Source organism: Oryctolagus cuniculus, chromosome 3 (genome assembly GCF_051225735.1).
Source record: "Oryctolagus cuniculus isolate XC-2025 breed Fujian yellow rabbit chromosome 3, ASM5122573v1, whole genome shotgun sequence".
NCBI classification, from domain to species: Eukaryota; Metazoa; Chordata; class Mammalia; order Lagomorpha; family Leporidae; genus Oryctolagus; species Oryctolagus cuniculus.
Genome location: NC_142869.1, coordinates 164502698 through 164519329, shown reverse-complemented (window position 1 = coordinate 164519329; position 16632 = coordinate 164502698). Strand labels below are relative to the sequence as shown.

General features: G+C 55.8%; 1 protein-coding gene across 2 annotated transcripts; it reads right to left on the bottom strand.

Moving 5' to 3' along the window:
* Nucleotides 1-1691: 1691 nt before the first annotated feature.
* LEP (leptin) lies at nucleotides 1692-16229 on the bottom strand. Of its 2 annotated transcripts, XM_008258163.5 has the most exons (3): nucleotides 16125-16229; nucleotides 6566-6737; nucleotides 1692-5114 (listed from the first exon to the last, which is right to left on the bottom strand). In XM_008258163.5, the coding sequence occupies exons 2-3, from the start codon at nucleotides 6707-6709 to the stop codon at nucleotides 4755-4757; spliced, it is 504 nt and encodes a 167-aa protein (XP_008256385.2). In that variant the 5' UTR covers nucleotides 6710-6737; nucleotides 16125-16229; the 3' UTR covers nucleotides 1692-4754.
* Nucleotides 16230-16632: the final 403 nt, after the last annotated feature.

Genomic DNA, 16632 nt, shown 5'->3' with positions numbered 1-16632 from the left:
GTGGTGGTGGGGGTGGGGTGGAGGGTGGAGACAGACAGATCTTTCATCCGCTGGTTCACTCCCCAAATGGTCACAACAGCCAGGGCTGGGCCAGGCCAAAGCCCGGAGCTGCTTCCACGTCTCCCACATGGGTGCAGGGGCCCAAGCTCTTGGGCCACCTTCTGCTGCTTTTCCCTGGAGCATTAACAGGGAGCTAGATCAGAAATGGAGCAGCCCAGATTCGAACCAGTGCTTGCCTACGGGATGCCAGTGTTGCAGGGCCACCCTGCTGGCCCTAGAACAGAATGCTTCTAACTCAGAGTGCCCTTTTTGCCCCATCCTCTGGGTGCTCTGGGATCTGGCCAGGGACTCTAGCTTTTCCAACTCATAGACGCAGTCCTCTTTGCTGCCATTTCCCCCATGCTTAAGAGAAGTTAGGGGTCACCCCAGTGACACCAACATCCCATAGCAGAACACCGATTGGAGTCCCGGCTGCTCTGCTTCCAATCCAGCTTCCTGCCACCCTCCTGTGGGAGACCCGGGTGGAGTTCCCGGCTCCAGGCTTTAGCCTGGCCCAGCCCTGACTGTTGTGGTCATTTAGGGAGTGAGCCAGTAGATGGAAGACCTCTCTCTGTCTCTCCTCCTCTCTCTGTTGCTCTGCCTTTCAAGTAAATAAGTAAGTCTTTAAAAACAGAAAGAGAGAAAGTTAGGGCTGGGAGGTGGCAGGGGAATGTGGGGTGGGTACCGCACTGGGCACCCCCAGGCTGCTCTGTCTCCTGTAGACGCCGCAACTGGACTTGTCAGGCCTTGGCTGGGGCCCGTGGGGGTCCCTAAGGATGCACTTGGAGTGCTGGGGCCTACGACCGGGACTGGAGTCCCCACTCTGGCGCTCAACAGTTCTACAACCCTGGGCGTGGTACACAGCCATCTCAAGTCATTTCTGAGATGATACCCCTCAGGAAGTGCAGGAGAGGTGGGAGCGCTGATCACCAGTGTGGGAAGATCCATCATGAAGAGGGGAAGGGGCACATTCTGGATCATTCTGGATCATTCTGGAAGGCATGCTGGGGCCAGAGCCAAAGACAGTTTTCAGGCAGAAGGAGGAGTTTCATTGTTTCCCCACTCCCAACCCCTCCTTGGCAACAGGTATGGCCACATGATGAAGGCCTGGCTGGTAAGAGCCCTGCCGACCGGGTTCATGGGCACCACTGATGAGAAAGGCGTGTCTGAGACCCTGGGCACCACCACAGAGGTACAGAGGAGAGACCCGTCAGAGAAGGCAGGGCCTGGGTTTCTGGGCCACGTGGCTCAGTCCATTCTCTTTTTATTTGAGGTCATTTTGCCTTGGGTTTCTGTCTTTTCTGCCCTCTGTACCTGGCTGGGTCTGTGATTGGGTTGCACGCTCTCCGTCTGGCTGATTGCGGGCGGGGATGGGGGGAGCACTTTAGTGGGTGCAGGTGGGGGGTATCTTGGTGCTGCCTGGGGCTGATCTGCAGCCACTCACCGCCTCTGGCGCAGGCCAAGCTCCCTGGCCAGCTCTGCGCGCCCGCCGGGGTAATCCTTTCGCCTGAATAACCAGCAGCTGGCTGTGGCCAAGCCCGGGCGGGGCTGACCCCAGGGATGGCTGCAGACCAGCCAGGCCTTGCCCTGTCACACACAAACAGCTCTCCTGAAGCCCCCACACACCCCAAAAGGCGACAGCAAACGAAAACCAGGGGGCGAAGTTGATTTATTTAAATATCTATTTTTCAGTAAAACAAACATTTTTAAATTATGGGGGGAAAAAAAAGGAAGGAAGACAATCGCTTGCATTTGGGGAGTTTCACACTGTGCCAGGTTTTGAGAGCAGAGAGCTGGAGACGCCTCAGCCCAGTGCAGAGGCAGCAATGACCTAAGTCACGGTTTTCTGGGCAGGTTCCACCCTGGCCACCACCCAGCCTCTGCTCCGGAACTTGCGAGTCCCAGCTGTCTGACCATCTGACTTCTGCGGCCCTCAGCTGCCCCTCAACATGTCCTTTTCCCTCCTACTTCTTTCTTCTGCACCTCCCACCGTCTCCTACACCCATGCACCTGCACACACCAAGCGTCCAACAAAACCACCTCCTTCCTGCAGCGAACTCACCTCCCTCAGCACCTGCAAAATGTCTCTCTTCCAGAAAGCACTCCCATCACTTCTCAGCCTTTTGACTAAGATCACATACAGAAAGGATTCCCGTGTCCCCTGCCCTGAGAGCGTTACCCGGGGTGAGGGACGCTCTGGGCTCCAGACCTGCTCCTGCCACCTGTTGGCTGTTACAGTCCTAGGGACAGGTCGAACATCCTGAATTTGAAAATGCAAAATTCTCCCAAAGCTGAAATGTTCCGAGCACCTACCGATATGATCCCACAAGCGGAAAATGCCACGCCATGAAGCTTTGTCTAAGACGGTTATTAAAAGCATTATGTAAAATTGCCTTCAGACCATGTGTATAGAGTATATGAAACATGAATGAATATGGTGTTTGGACCTGGGGATCCCATCCCCCAGATGTCTCATTATGCATATGCAAATATTCTGAAATCCAGTGTGCACCACTTCTGGTCCTAAGCATCTTGAATTAGGAACACTCAACCTGTCATTTCTTGTTTTTAAAGTTTCAGGTATACTGCTCCAAAAGGATGTGGTTAGGGCCCAATGTTGTGGCGCAGCAGGTAAAACTAACACCTGCGATGCCAGCCTCCCATTTGGGCGCCCGTTCGAGTCCCGGCTGCTCCACTTCTAATCCAGCTTCCTGCTGATGGCCTGGGAAAGCTGTAGAAGACGGCTCAAGTGCTTGGGCCCCTGCACCTTCGTGGGAGACCTGGAAGAAGCTCCTGGTTCTTGGCTTCGCCTGATTCAGCCCTGGCTGTTGTGGCCACTTACTGAGTGAACCAGCGAACAGAAGATCTCTTTCTCTGCCCCTCTCTTCCTGTAACTCTGAGTTTAAAAAATAAATAAATAAATCTCTCTTTAAAAAAAAAAAAAGATGTGGCTACACAGCACTAGGTCCAGCAGTGTCCTAAAAGTCTACACAAGCTACAGAGTACATGCAGGGCTCCCTGTGGGCCCCCGGGCACTGCCACTCTCGGATCACTCCACATGGCACCTGCTGGGGGCCACACTGTGCTTTCAGCTTGTGGGCTGCCGTGGTGGACCATCGCCTTGGCAACCAGCAAGTGGGGTTTTGCCGTGGGAACGTCAGGTCCCTTAGGGCAGGATTGGATTTGCACATTTATTTGGTGAGCTTTCCCCTAGCTCACAGCACCGGTCAGGGCTGAACACGGGGCAGGTGCTCAGTCTTTAGGTTTACTGCTTTGATTCAAGTTTCCTTGGACAGATCCACCACCCACGGTGTGACGGCAGCATCATGGCAGCAGGATGGTGGAAAAACCCAAGCCTCCTGGTTCATCCTTGCGAACCTGACCTCCAGTGGCCAGGATGACGCCTGGCTTGGCGTTCTGGCACCCACCCAAACGCTCTGGCCCACTGCTTAGGACCACCTGCTGAAGGATTTCCCTTTCCCACTGGAATAAGAATCCCCATGGAATGGGTAGGGAACATGACCTTGCTGTGGATGAACCAATCAGACAAGAACTATAATTTGGCACTCAACCCCCGGATAGGGACAGAGGGACACAGCCATGCTGTAAACCCAGAGCGGGGCCACCTGTGAACTGTTCATTTGGAGGGTGTGGCGTGGGACTCTTGCTGTCTGAGCTCACAGCTGCCCCAGCCAGCAGCCTCCACCTTCAGCCCCCTCCCTCAAAGGAACGTGCAAATCCTTACAAGTCCCTTCAAAGAGCGGCCTCTTTTGTTATTTTCAAGAAAACCATCTTAAGTGGCTGCAGAAGATAAGGAAACGACCTCACCCCATCCAAAGAGCCCACCAAACATGCATCACTTAGGAAACCCAGTCTAGACCCTTCCCCTCCCCCACCGACACATCCCACCCCCAGCAGGTGCACACAACTACACACAACACCTGCCGAAATTAACCTGCTTCTAAAAATAACCCAGCCCTTGGAGATCCACTCAGGGCAATGCCATTGCAAACACTGTCACTCGAAGCCAATCACAGTAGACACAACACCAGTTAGCAGAGACCGAACATGACAGCCACCTCGGTGGCCCCTTGCCCGGTCAACCCCAGCCCTCAAGTCACTGAACAAGGGTTTGCCTCGGCCAGACCCCTCGCCGGGACTGGAAGCCGCAGCCCAGGAGCATGCTCAGCCCTGGCTGACCCCAGAGAGCCCGGAAAAGTTGACTCTTGGCTTCAGGTCCATTCGGAATCTAACACGTAATAAATAAACACGTGCCCCCCACCACGGCTGCTTGGGCGTTTCCAGCCACGTGTGGATGTAGCCTTCAGGCCGCTCCCCAGAATTCCCAGGGGGAGCTTTGCTCTGATGGTCCAAAGGCTCCGCCCCCAGCCTGAAGCTCTCTGGATCCCATTGGAGGATGGGGAGAGAGAGAGAGAGAGAGAGAGAGAGAGAGAGAGAGAGACAGCATGGCTCTTGCTGATGACTGAAGCCTGCTCTTTGCTGGAAGGGGCATCCCCCTCCTTCTTGGTGTGCAGAGCAATCTTTGGTTCTAAGCCAGATGGAGTCTTGTGCTTTGGAAGGGCTTGGAGGAGTGCGAGAGACACGGAGAGAGTGCTGAGAAGGGACGTCCACATGCGGCTCTCTTGTCCTGGGGACCCTAGGAGCAGGATTCTTTCCTCAGCGTGGTCCTTGGGGGAAGAGCAGCCCCCAGGGGCTCAGCACCCAGGGCCCAGGTCCAGCTGCTGCAGCATTGCCTGCAGGAACCCCTGCAGCCTGCTCAGGGCCACCACCTCCGTGGAGTAGAGTGACGCCTCCAGGACGCCTCCCAGGCCCTCCAGGGTCTCCAAGCCACTGGCTCGGGGCAGAGGGCAGCTTTTGGACGAGGCCAGCAGGTGCAGAAGGTCCCGGAGGTTCTCCAGGTCGTTGGCTATTTGGATCACATTTCGGGACGGCAGACTGGCGAGGATCTGTTGGTAGATGGCCAACGTCTGGTCCATTGTGGACAAGCTCAGGTTGGGGTGGAGGCCAGGGATGAAGTCCAAACCGACGACCCTCTGTCTGGAGGAGACCGACTGCTGCGTGGGAAAAAGACGCAGAACAAGCGCTGAGCAAGCGTGAGAGACGTGGATCTGAAAGGCTCTCTGCTCCCCAGAGCCTGAAGACCCCTTCTCCGCGTCACCTCTGCCTCCCTCCTCACCACCTGGCCCAGGTGCCCTCTTCCTGTGCCCAGGGACCCCTGGCTTCCTGGATGCCCACCCTTCCCACCCACTGCTTCCTCCACTTCCAGACCGGCCTTCTCTGGTCATTCCTTTCTCCAAATGGCCCCTGCGCAAGAATCAGCCGCATCTCCATGTTTCTGGTTGAGTTTAGCCTCTTCGCAAGCATCTGGGTTCCTCAGTCAGCACCCCCAGCCGCTGCTGCCCTCATTCCCTCCCTCCCTCTGCAGGCTCCCATTCAGGTTCTCATGCACCCACCTCCTTAGGGGTCCAGGCCACCCCTGATGGGGACCCCCCTCCCTCCTCGGCTCCGGTGGCTCTGGCTGCCGGGGGGTTCTACCAGTCCTCAAGGCCTGACACTCAGTCTTGTCACCAGCTACATTGGGACGGCCTTGTGGAGGGACTGTTTTGAAAGCAGGAGACTTAAGGGTTTCTCTCTATGAAATGCCCAAGATTCTGTCTGGAGCTGAGCTGTCCCTGCTTCTGCCCCTCTGGCACCTCCTGGCCACCCACAGTCACTTCAAACATCTACAGTGACCATGTGCCAGTGGTCATGTAAGTGGCTGATAATCACCTTGGGAAGATGATCTGATCGCCATCATGCAGATGACCACGCCAGAGCTTAAGGGCGTTTTGGAGCTAGCTGAAGATCTCAGACAGACAGCAGATGTGGAAGACTCACAGCCAGTCTTCCTAACTCCACAGACAAATCTCCTCGAGGCAACAGCCGAAGGGCTAGGCCTGTGGACCCCAGAGGAAAGCCCAGGGAAAGCCAGGTGCAGCCGCATGGGCCGATGGGAACCAGGGTCGCCCTGCTCTTGCACGTGGCCTTGAAATGCAGGAGTGAAAGGGCAGAGAGAAGCTTGCAGAGCTAGTCCAACTGCCCCTGCGAGAATCCCGGTGACAGAGGTTTGGAGGCTGCTCTAGCCCCAGGCACCAGGACTGAAGGAAGCGGGCAAGCCCACGGGAGAAGGGACAGGCAGAGGCGGTGGTTCGTGCAGCAGGAAGAGCAAAGGTTGCAAAGCCTGAGGGTGTCACCATATGTCCCTCCGTTAACCTCTGCACCCAGCTTGCCTTACGCGTCCTTGTGATATCAGATTCCTGCGATCCGTTCACAGAAACACCTGGCAAACCTCAGCGCCCTTGGAGTGGGTTAGCATCAGAACCACTCGCTCACTGCCGAAGCCCAGCAGGCAGAGAGACTGAACAGGAGCCCCATGCTTTTAAACCTCCCCCAACTGCCAGGAGGCGCTGGCATTCGGAGGGTGCTCTCCGGCCACGGTCCTGCTTGGTCCCCGGAGCCTCTGTACCGTGTGTGAGATGTCACTGATCCTGGTGACAATGGTTTTGATGAGGGTCTTGGTGTCATCCTGGACTTTCCGCATGGGCACAGCTGGAACACAGGACAGACAGGGCCACAGCCACAGGAGTCGGCAGAGGGGTCCACACCGCATTTTCCTTCCCAGGATGTGTTTCTCGGGCCTGAAGGCAGAAGGAACCACCACCCATTACAGAGGCCAGTAGCTCAGACTGTGCCCATCTGCCCACTACCAGCCACACTGCCTAGCGCGGATGAACTGAGATCTGCTTTGTACTCTGGCTACTTTCTCCTCTGCACCAAAGCTGAGCCTTTATCTAGATGTCTATTAATGAAATGCGTCCCTTCTGGAAGAAGATTCTTGTCCGGTCCATAAAACCACGGCGAGGTGTCCCGCAGGCCCCCAGAGCAGCCAGCCCGACTGTGACCAAATGCACTTGGTGGTGACAGCACAGACTTCAGGGTTGCTTCAAGGCAAAGGGAAAAGCTGTTAATGTCTGGTTTGAATCTAACCACTCACACTGCATAACATCAGGCACACTGGGGACAGCGTTGGGGGCCACTGCCAGTGACACTGGCGTCCCACATCTGAATGTTAGGCTTCCAATCCAGTTCCCTGCTAATGCGCCTCAGAAGGCAGAGGAAGTTAGCCCAAGTATCTGGGCCCCCGCCACCCTTGTGGGAGACCCAGATGGGGTTCCTGGCTCCTGGCTTCAGCCTGGCCCAGCCCAGGCCATTACAGCCATTTGGAGAATGAACATGAACCTGTGGATGGAAGATCTCTCCGTCTCTCCTGCCTTTCTTTTCTTTTTCTTTTCTTTTTGACAGGCAGAGTGGACAGAGAGAGAGAGAGAGAGAAAGGTCTTCCTTTTTCCGTTGGTTCACCCTCTAATGGCCGCTGTGGTCAGTGTGCTGGTGCACCGTCTTGATCCGAAGCCAGGAGCCAGGTGCTCCTCCTGGTCTCCCATGCAGGTACAGGGCCCAAGGACCTGGGCCATCCTCCACTGCACTCCCGGGTCACAGCAGAGAGCTGGACTGGAAGAGGAGCAACCGGGACAGAATCTGGCGCCCCGACCGGGACTAGAACCCGGTGTGCCGGCGCTACAGGCGGAGGATTAGCCTAGTGAGCCGCGGCGCCGGCCATCTCCTGCCTTTCAAATGAATAAATCTTTAAAGAACAGCTTTAGGCACATCACAGAGTGACTAAAAACTCCACCCTCATCCCTGTGATGGGCCCATCTCCAGGCTTCTATGAGCATCAATTTAGGTAAAATGCACACGATCACTGACGTCATATGTAAGAGTGTTAATGGTTAAATTAACAACAGGGGTCACTGTGCACTAACTCCCCATGCAGGACCTCTGTCCTCAAGGAGTTGTATTATGAGAGTTAACTTGTATTATGAGAGTAAAACTTATTTTCAAACAGTTGTGTGTGTGTGTGTGTGTGTGTGTGCAAATTGTTGAAATCTTTACCTAGTATACAGCTGGTCATCTGTGTATAAAGTTAATTGAAAATGAATCTTCATGGAGAATGGACTGGGAATGGGAGAGGGAGGAGGAGGTGGGGTGGGAGTGTGGGTGGGAGGGCGGGTATGGTGGGAAGAATCATTGTATTCCTGAAGTTGTACTTATGAAATTTATACTCATTAAATAAAAGGTTTTCTTTGGAAAAAAATGCACGTGAAGGGGCTCCATGGCGCTGAGAAATGTGCTCTCACCGCCTGCTGTTGGCGAGGACGGGGCTGCCTTGTCCTGTCCAAGGCCCTCACGGCAGCCCTGCTCTCTCGGCCCTGGCCTTTCTCACCTGCTTTCTCACCCAGCCAGCACTTTAGAACCATCTGGTGAGGCATATGTCAGAGGCATCACTGGGCGCCAAGGATGCAGTGGACAGCAGGTGCTCTCGACTCCCAAAGGCTCATATATATGTTAAAAGGCAAGGAGAGGGAAGGAGGGGGAGGGAAAGAGGTAGGGGGAGAGGGAGACACAGAAGGAGAGGGAAGAGAGAGACTTATTCCATCTGCTGGTTCACTCCCCAAGAGCTGGGGCTCAGACTGAAACCAGGAGCCAGGAACTCAGTTTCTGGGTCTCCCTCTTAAGTGGCAGGGATTCAAGTCCTTGAGCCATCATCTGCTGTGTCCCCGAGTGTGCATTAGCAGGAAGCCGGATGGGAAGCGTTCCGTCCAGTATGGAATGTGACATCTCAAGGGACAGCTTAAACCACTGTGCCATGATGCCAGCTCAGTTAGCGCATCCCAGGGGACACAGACAAGCCGTTCCCACGCGGGAAAAAAGAGTTATCACGGGACAGCAAACAGGGCTCCCTGGAAAAAGTGTCACCTGAGCTGGGCTTTAAAGCCAGGGCAGCGGTCGGGGAGGGCAGACGGTGGTGGCCACAGGCAGCTGAGCAGCCAGCTGGGGCGAGGTCCGAGGTGGGAAGAACCACACGTGCACCCGGCGCGTTAAACTGTCAAAGCCAAGGAGGCGCGAATCACGAAAGTAAAAATGTGCAGTTCCTTGCTGGAACTTAATGAGACACGCGAGGCAAAAGGCAATCAAGCTGAGTGCGCGTGAGTCTGCAGCCCGTGCGCGAGCCTGAAACAAAACCAAGATGCTAGCAAATAAGGGGACGGAGGAGCCGGAGATGGCGAAAGCTCGTCCCGGCTTTCCACGGTCTCCCGCCTCTGGACCCAGAGGAAGCAGGTGCTACATTTTCCGTCCATAGGTGGCAACATCCGTTTGATGCATTTTCTGGCCACGTAACACACATAAACACGGCGTATGGAGCTTTAGTCGCCACGTTTGAACAATGGTAAGCGTTTCGATTTCAGTTTTACAGAGGAGAGATAAAGGAGGCTCAGGAAGCCGAATCAGTCTCCCCAGTGGCAGACAGCCACACGGAGCATCCAGGATCTGGACTCGGGGCCTCCTGGGCAGCCAGGCTGGTGGGCTCCCTGCGCCCCACCTGCTTCTCCAATTACAAATCACCCCAATCCCTCATCCAGGCTGGCTCTGGGGAACACGGGGCTTGGCAGCTCACATCCTCTCTAGGCTGAGACTGTGAAGTCACACCCTCTGCGTCAACTTCCACTGTGAAAAATACTAAGTAGTTTGGGAGAATGCTTTGTGTTGTTTGCTCTCTTTAAATGGCAGCACTGGCCGGCGCTGTGGCACGACAGGTTAAAGCCCCGGCCTGCAGTGCCGGCATCCCATAAGGGCACTGGTTCGAGTCCTGGCTACTCCACTTCCTTTCCTAAGACTTACGTGTTCATGACCCCTTGCTTCCCAAGTGCATCTCTTGCCAGATTAGCGCCGGTCCTAGTCACGGTCACATAACGACAGTCCCCTCTGATACCTGAATGGACAAACAGCTTGGGCAGCCCGTCCCTCACACTGGTAACCTCCAGCAGCCCACATGGACATCAATCACAGGAATGGAGAAGTGGCCGCTGAGTCAGCCTGCCTGACTGGGTGCGTGCCGTGCCGTGCTGTACTGTGCGAGACACACAGCCTTCGCCTCGAGAGCCGCTGTCCTATTGGAACTCTGCTCAACACAGCCACGCTTTATGCTGACTGAGCTAATGTCCCCTGCTAGGGCCAGCAGGGGGGAGTGGACAGCAGTCTGCCTCGGTTCTCCTGCATCTCAGTCCCCATGGGGCCCGATGATGGCCTGGGGCTGGCTAGCAGGTCAGGGTTTAGGGACCAGGGACCGGAGCCATGACTCAAGACAGCAAACACAGCCCCATGGAGCACGAGGACTTAGCACGTGCTTAGGGCCAGCAGCTGCCATGCAGCAACCGTCCATCCTAGACCAGGCGCAGAGATGGACGGAAAGTCCCTGGGAAGCGGGAGGCAGGTCTGGGGCAGATCGGGTCAGAGGCCAGGTCTTGTCCTTGGAAGCCTGGGTAGAGGCTGACTTTGCCAACTACGTATACATATATAGATTGTCTGCAAAAATAAAAGCAAAAGCCAAAGCAGAGTTCTTAAGCAATCAGTCTCAGAATTTGCTTGAAGGGAGCTGGCGCTGTGATGGAGTGGGTTAACCAACCACCTGTAGTGCTGGCATCCCGTATGTGTGCTGGTTCAAGCCCTGGCTCCTCCACTTCCCATCCAGCTTCCCTAATGTGCCTGGGAAAGCAGCAGAGGAGGACAGCCCATGTGCGCAGGCTCTGACACCAGAGTGGGAGACCTGGAAGAAGCTCCTGGCTTCGGGTTGGCCCAGCTCCACCATTGCAACCATTTGGGGGAGTGAACCAGCAGATGGAAGACCTCTCTCTCTGTAACTCTGTCTTTCAAATAAATAACTCTTTACACACACACACCCTAGCTCCAAAATAAAAAAAAAAGAAAAGAAAAAGAAATTTACATAATGAACTATAATAGAAGGAAGAACATTTAAGCAGTAAAATTCCATGAGGGACCCAGGAAGGAAATCAACCTGCTAGAATGCAACAGAATTGTGTTTGAGTCAGGGTACAGGACCTTGGAAGAGTCAGCTAATCTCTCCGAGACTCAGTTTCCCTAGCTGTCCATTGGGGATAATACAAATCAGAATCCCCACCTGTGGCTGCTCTATGGCAAGAATGAGATAAAGCACAAAAGGTATTGACTCTATGCCTGGCATATGGCCAAGCTCAACACCTGTCAGCTCTCATCACCACGATTTCTGGAGAAGGAACCAGGGAGGCACCATAGAAGAGGCAGCATTTGCCAAAGGCCCTGAGAATCGGAAGCAAGTGGGTTTGTGAGGGTCTGGGAGACGCTGGACAGCCCCGAGGGTCGAGGAGATGAAGGATCCCGGCAGGGCGGGGCTGTGAAGGCCAGGGAGCCAGCAGGTGTTTGCATTCCGGGGGACCAGGAGGATGGAGAGAGGTGAGAGGAGGCCTGGGGACAGGCTGAAGGGGGGGGACACTGCCCAAGAAAGGGGTGTAGAGGAGGCCCTGAGCGCTGGGGGCACCACCACTGAGGACAGTGGCCGCGGCTGGGTGGGCAGAAAGGCTGCTGTCAGCCGCAGGCGGCCTTACTCAAGGTCCCGCCACTCCCCCAACCCCTGTCACCCGTGCCGTGGGTTTGAGGGGGACAGAAAGTGAGAGAACTGGCCGGCGCCGCGGCTCAATAGGCTAATCCTCCGCCTAGCGGCGCCGGCACACCGGGTTCTAGTCCCGGTCGGGGCGCCGGATTCTGTCCCGGTTGCCCCTCTTCCAGGCCAGCCCTCTGCTGTGGCCAGGGAGTGCAGTGGAGGATGGCCCAGGTGCTTGGGCCCTGCACCCCATGGGAGACCAGGAAAAGCATCTGGATCCTGGCTCCTGCCATCGGATCAGCGCGGTGCGCCGGCCGCAGCGCACCAGCCGCGGCGGCCATTGGAGGGTGAACCAACGGCAAAGGAAGACCTTTCTCTCTGTCTCTCTCTCTCACTGTCCACTCTGCCTGTCAAAAAAAAAAAAAAAAAAAAAAAAAAAAAAAAAAAAAAAGAAAGAGAGAGAACAGCAAATGCAGCCCCGGGGACCACCTGGAGAAAGGCAGCAGCATCACCGAGGACAGGCTAAGCCCGGAGAGGCTCATACTCCCATAAGGCACCGCCCACCCCGCCAGTGTCCCGCTCTCTGACTTCACCCGGGTCCTGGCTGGCGCTGCCCCTGCACTGATCCTTAGGCGACTCACACCCCCACCTGCCCCTAGCAGGTCCGGCAGGGCCCTGCGCCACCTCCCCGAGGCCACGCCCCCCTCCTCAGCCCTCACTGGAAGATACTCCTTCCTACTTACGAGGGGACCTCAAAGGCTTTGCGCTCAGCTGCTGGGTGACTACTTGGGATGCCCGTATCCCATATCAGAGTGCCTGGGTCCAGTCCTGCCTACTCCACCTCTGATGCAGATTCCTGCTAACATGTACCCTGGGAGGCAGCACTGATGGACCCATACTTGGGTCCTTGCCACCCACATGGGAGACCTGGATGGAGTGACAGGCTCTTGGCTGCAGCCTAGTCCAACCCTGGCTGTTGCAGGCATTTGGGGAGTGAATCAGTAGATGAAAGATCTCTGACTCTATAAATAAATATTTATTTATTTGAAAATAAATAAATATTTTAAGTTCATGGAAAATGGAATTAAGAGATAGGTTCATCCTGGTGAAAAAACATTTTGAAACCCATGCACACAAGGGTACTTCAAAAGTTCATAGCAAATGCATATTATGAAAAAATCCGTGAATGGATTTCAAACTTTTGTGCACCAAAATGAAATTAGATTCCATATTTCCCCACAAAATTCTTACTTGAGCAGCTTTTGATTTTCTGAATGTATTTTTGTTTAACAGACAGATACACCTGAAAGAGGAACGGGTGGTGTGGCCCAGAAGGTACCGGTTGTTTTTCAAACGTTGGTCACAGCACACCATCTGAACAGCACTGTGCTGCCGTGAGCAGGCTTTCTCTTCTCTGTAACCCAAAGCAGCATTTGAGAAATCCTGATAATCTCCTTACCTAGCAGCCAGGAAGTGAGTAGGGCTATAGATTCTTAGGAGCTGCCCTGAGGTCTGATCTCATTGAGGATGGCAAATGGATTTCAACTCCTCTGTCAGCTCTAATCAATTTTTAGTATAGGGGAATTTGAGGCTCCAGCCAGACTCAGAGGGAGATGGTGCCATGGCCAATTATTGATGCCTGCGCTTGTCCAGCATCTACCAAGGGTCTGGAGCAGGTGTTCCTTAAATATTAGTTGAATGAATAAATGACGTATTTCCCATTGTGGGTCCTCCAGGGCTGACCAGGTTAATTCATCTCTATGATGGCTCACCTACTCCCATCGGAGCCACAGCCTAGAATTCACTTTTGCCCAGAAGGAATTCCCAAGAAGTTGTCTCTTTTTTCCTCTCATTTATTTGAAAGCTGGAGAGACGAGAAAGAGCGTGAGAGAGAGAGAGAGAGAGAGAGAGAGAGAGAGAGAATGTCCAACTCCCAGTTCACTCCCTAAATGCTCACAACCAGCAGGGCTGGGCCAGGTTGAAACTAGGAGCTAGGATTCCACCCAGGTTTCCCAGTGGGCGGCAGGGACCCAAGTCCTTGAGCCGTCCTATCTGCTGCTTTCCCAAGAGGCAGAGGAGCAAGGACATGAACATGAACTCCACTGAAGGATGAGTGCACCCCAAGCAGTGACGTAACCACTGCTTCCAACACCCACCCTCAACTCGCCTGTTTTCTTCAGTAACAGGAAAACCTTCTCAGCCAACAGACACAGAAGGTGGCTATGTCACAGACAGTAAGGCTGGGGACTGATGGTGGAAGGGCCAGTGAGCAGGCTGGGTGGGTGAGACGATGCCACAATAAAACAAAACACAAGGACCCTCAAACACCTGCAAACACAAAGCTGTCCTGATGCAGACCGAAAAACCCTTCAGGGTCCAGATCTCTTTCTCAGGGCACGAGATCTCCCTGCACCTCCTGCATGTCCTCTGGCACCCACAGGGGCTCAGCTTCTCCATCTCCACTGTCACCCCCAGGAGCTCCTTGCCCCAGCTCCAGTCATGAGCCTGGCTCCTGCCCCTCTGCTCTGCCCTCCTGGCTTCTCCCCACTTCCTTGGCATCCCTGCAGCCAGGGGCATCTGGAACAAGAACATCAAGGATGCAGAAGGAGAATGAAATCCAGGATGTCGGTGGAATGCTGGCATGGCCGCTGACTCTGGGTTCACAGTTGCAGAGAGCTAAGAAGCTGAGTGGCAGACAGTAGTATGCAGTCCGCTGAGAAGTGCGGTGTCCGTGGAGTGAGTGCTAGGAGTCTCAGGGCCTGGCCCACGGGTGCGGTTTTCAAGCACACAAAATTTCTCCCGTTCCTCTGATTTACCACGGACCAAAAAGACTTCCATGCCCTCTGCCAATGGCCCAGCGAGGAGCCGCAGGGACTGGGATCGTAGCCCTGCTGCTGGCTGATTGACTGACAGCTGGAGAATTGAACTTGATTTTCCTTAAACCCCAAGAAGCTGCTCATGGATGCACACCCCACAAGGACTCCACCTCTCTGCAGCCCTTTCCCTCCCCCAACTCCCACGTCCCCTTGGGTGGCCCCTAGGCTGTGGCAGGACTATGGCCCGGGTTCTCTGAGCAGAGCAGTCCCAGATGGCCACCTCCGTGCCCAGCACCGGCCACTCAGACACGCGAGGCATCTGCCTGGGGCTGCAGGGCAAGAATTCATTGCAACTTCCCTGGCTCGGTCCTTGGCGCTTGGAGCTATTTCCTGGAACAGAGAGGGGTGGAAATATTTCTCCCAGATACCAAGAAGAGTTATTTTGGGCCCAAGATGTATAACATATGAGAGGGACGCTCCTTTGGCCAACATGGAACAGTCTCCCCGTCCCCCCAAGCCCCATGTCTTGCACTGCTTGAGAAAGGAAAAGAGCTAAAAGCACACACTGCTTTCTTGTGTCTGCCAGCTCTCGCTGTCCAAAGGAGAACGATGATCCACGTGGCCTGTCCGACCCTGAGGGCGCTGAGCGGGAGCCAGTCGATTGTCCGAAGCTCCTCCCCTTCAGCATGCCTCCGTTCTGCTGATCGTCGGGGTGGGAAAGAACCCGAGACCCCTCCTGCTCCCCCGTCACAGCTGCCTCCTGCCCGCCTCAGCGCTACAGAACCAAGGGACCCGCAGCTATCACAGTCCCTCCAGGGTGGTCTACCAGGTGCCTGCGCTCTGCCCGCCTCCCCTGGAGACCACCCTTGGTACAGACCTGAATCATCTCGTCCTTGCCGAAGCTGCTGTCTCATGGGACCTAACCGTACTTAAGGAGTCCCCCATCCAAAGTGCTGCCAGCTTTGGCTGCAGACACGGGAGTGAAAAGGTGACCGCACCCACAGGGAGATGCAAACCAGGTCTGGAGGGAGGAAAGGCTAGGTGGGGGAGGGGGGGTCTCACCTGGAGCTCACCTGTCAGCAGTGTGTATTTAGCTGTCCTGGCTAGAATCGCCGACACAGGGAGGAACATGCAGGTAACAGACCCCGGCTGCCTTGAGGCGCGATGGGTGAGGTCCTGCCCAGCTTCTCTTCCCTAACTGCTTCTCCCCACTTCCACTCCATCCAAGCCCTTGTTCCAGGCTTACGGTCTCTCCCTTTCAGGGCAGGGCCCTTGCTGGGAAAATAAGACCAGAATTCTCCCCCTGGGAGAGCAAGGCTCTGTCCAGTTGTCAGACCCTGCACCCTCTGCACTGCCAACTTTGTCCCCTCTGAATGGGGAGAGGTAGGACACCCTGATCTTTGGCCTGCGCTCAAAGCAAATTTCCAAAGCTGCCCAGCTCTGCGGACCCAGCAGTCTCCTGGGGTCCTGGCTGGTTCTGTGAGGAGGGGTCCTTGCCCTCTGGGCACAGCCCAGCCATGAATCCAATGCCCCCAGCTCACGGCTGCTTGCCCTCTGGCTGGAACTCGGTGCAAAGCTATCCTAGTCCAGAATCCAGACATCTGCCCTCGCTGCCGCCTGCCTCAGTTTCCCTAGCGTCTGGAGTGGGGAGCGGTGGCCACCAAGGAAGAAAGGTGGAGACGAAGGAGAAAGGAGTGGAGCGCACTGGGCCTTACCTTGCAGCTGCTGGCGCCGGGACTCCTCCGGGGCTCCATGCCTGCCCGCCCCTCTTATAGCCGCCCCAGCGCAGCTTACGCAACTCCCCGGCAGGCCCCGGCGCACCCCCAGCGCCAGCTCCCGCCCCGCCCTGCGGGGCAGCGTCGGGCCGGGCGGCTGCGGGCCTCGGGCGGCAGTGCGTCGTGCGCTCCGGTGCCAGGAGCCCAGCGCACACGCACTAGTGCGTCCCGAAAGGCTGGGGGCAGCCGCAGGCACCGAGAAATCCTCAAAGTCCCGCCAGAGGCTCCCGCGCGACGGTGGCGCAAGGATCGCCCGGCCGGACGGTGCTTTGAGCGGGGCCAGGCGCCGGTGCCTGGGAGGCTGGGGGCTCCAGGGCGCACCTCTCGCCCACGGAGCATGGACGGCTCGGGATGCCGAGAAGCCCTTGGGAGCTCTGCCCGCAGTGTGCGCGCCGTCCCAGGCAGAGTTGAGGGCGCTGACTTCGCCTCGCCTGCGGTGGCGCGCGGA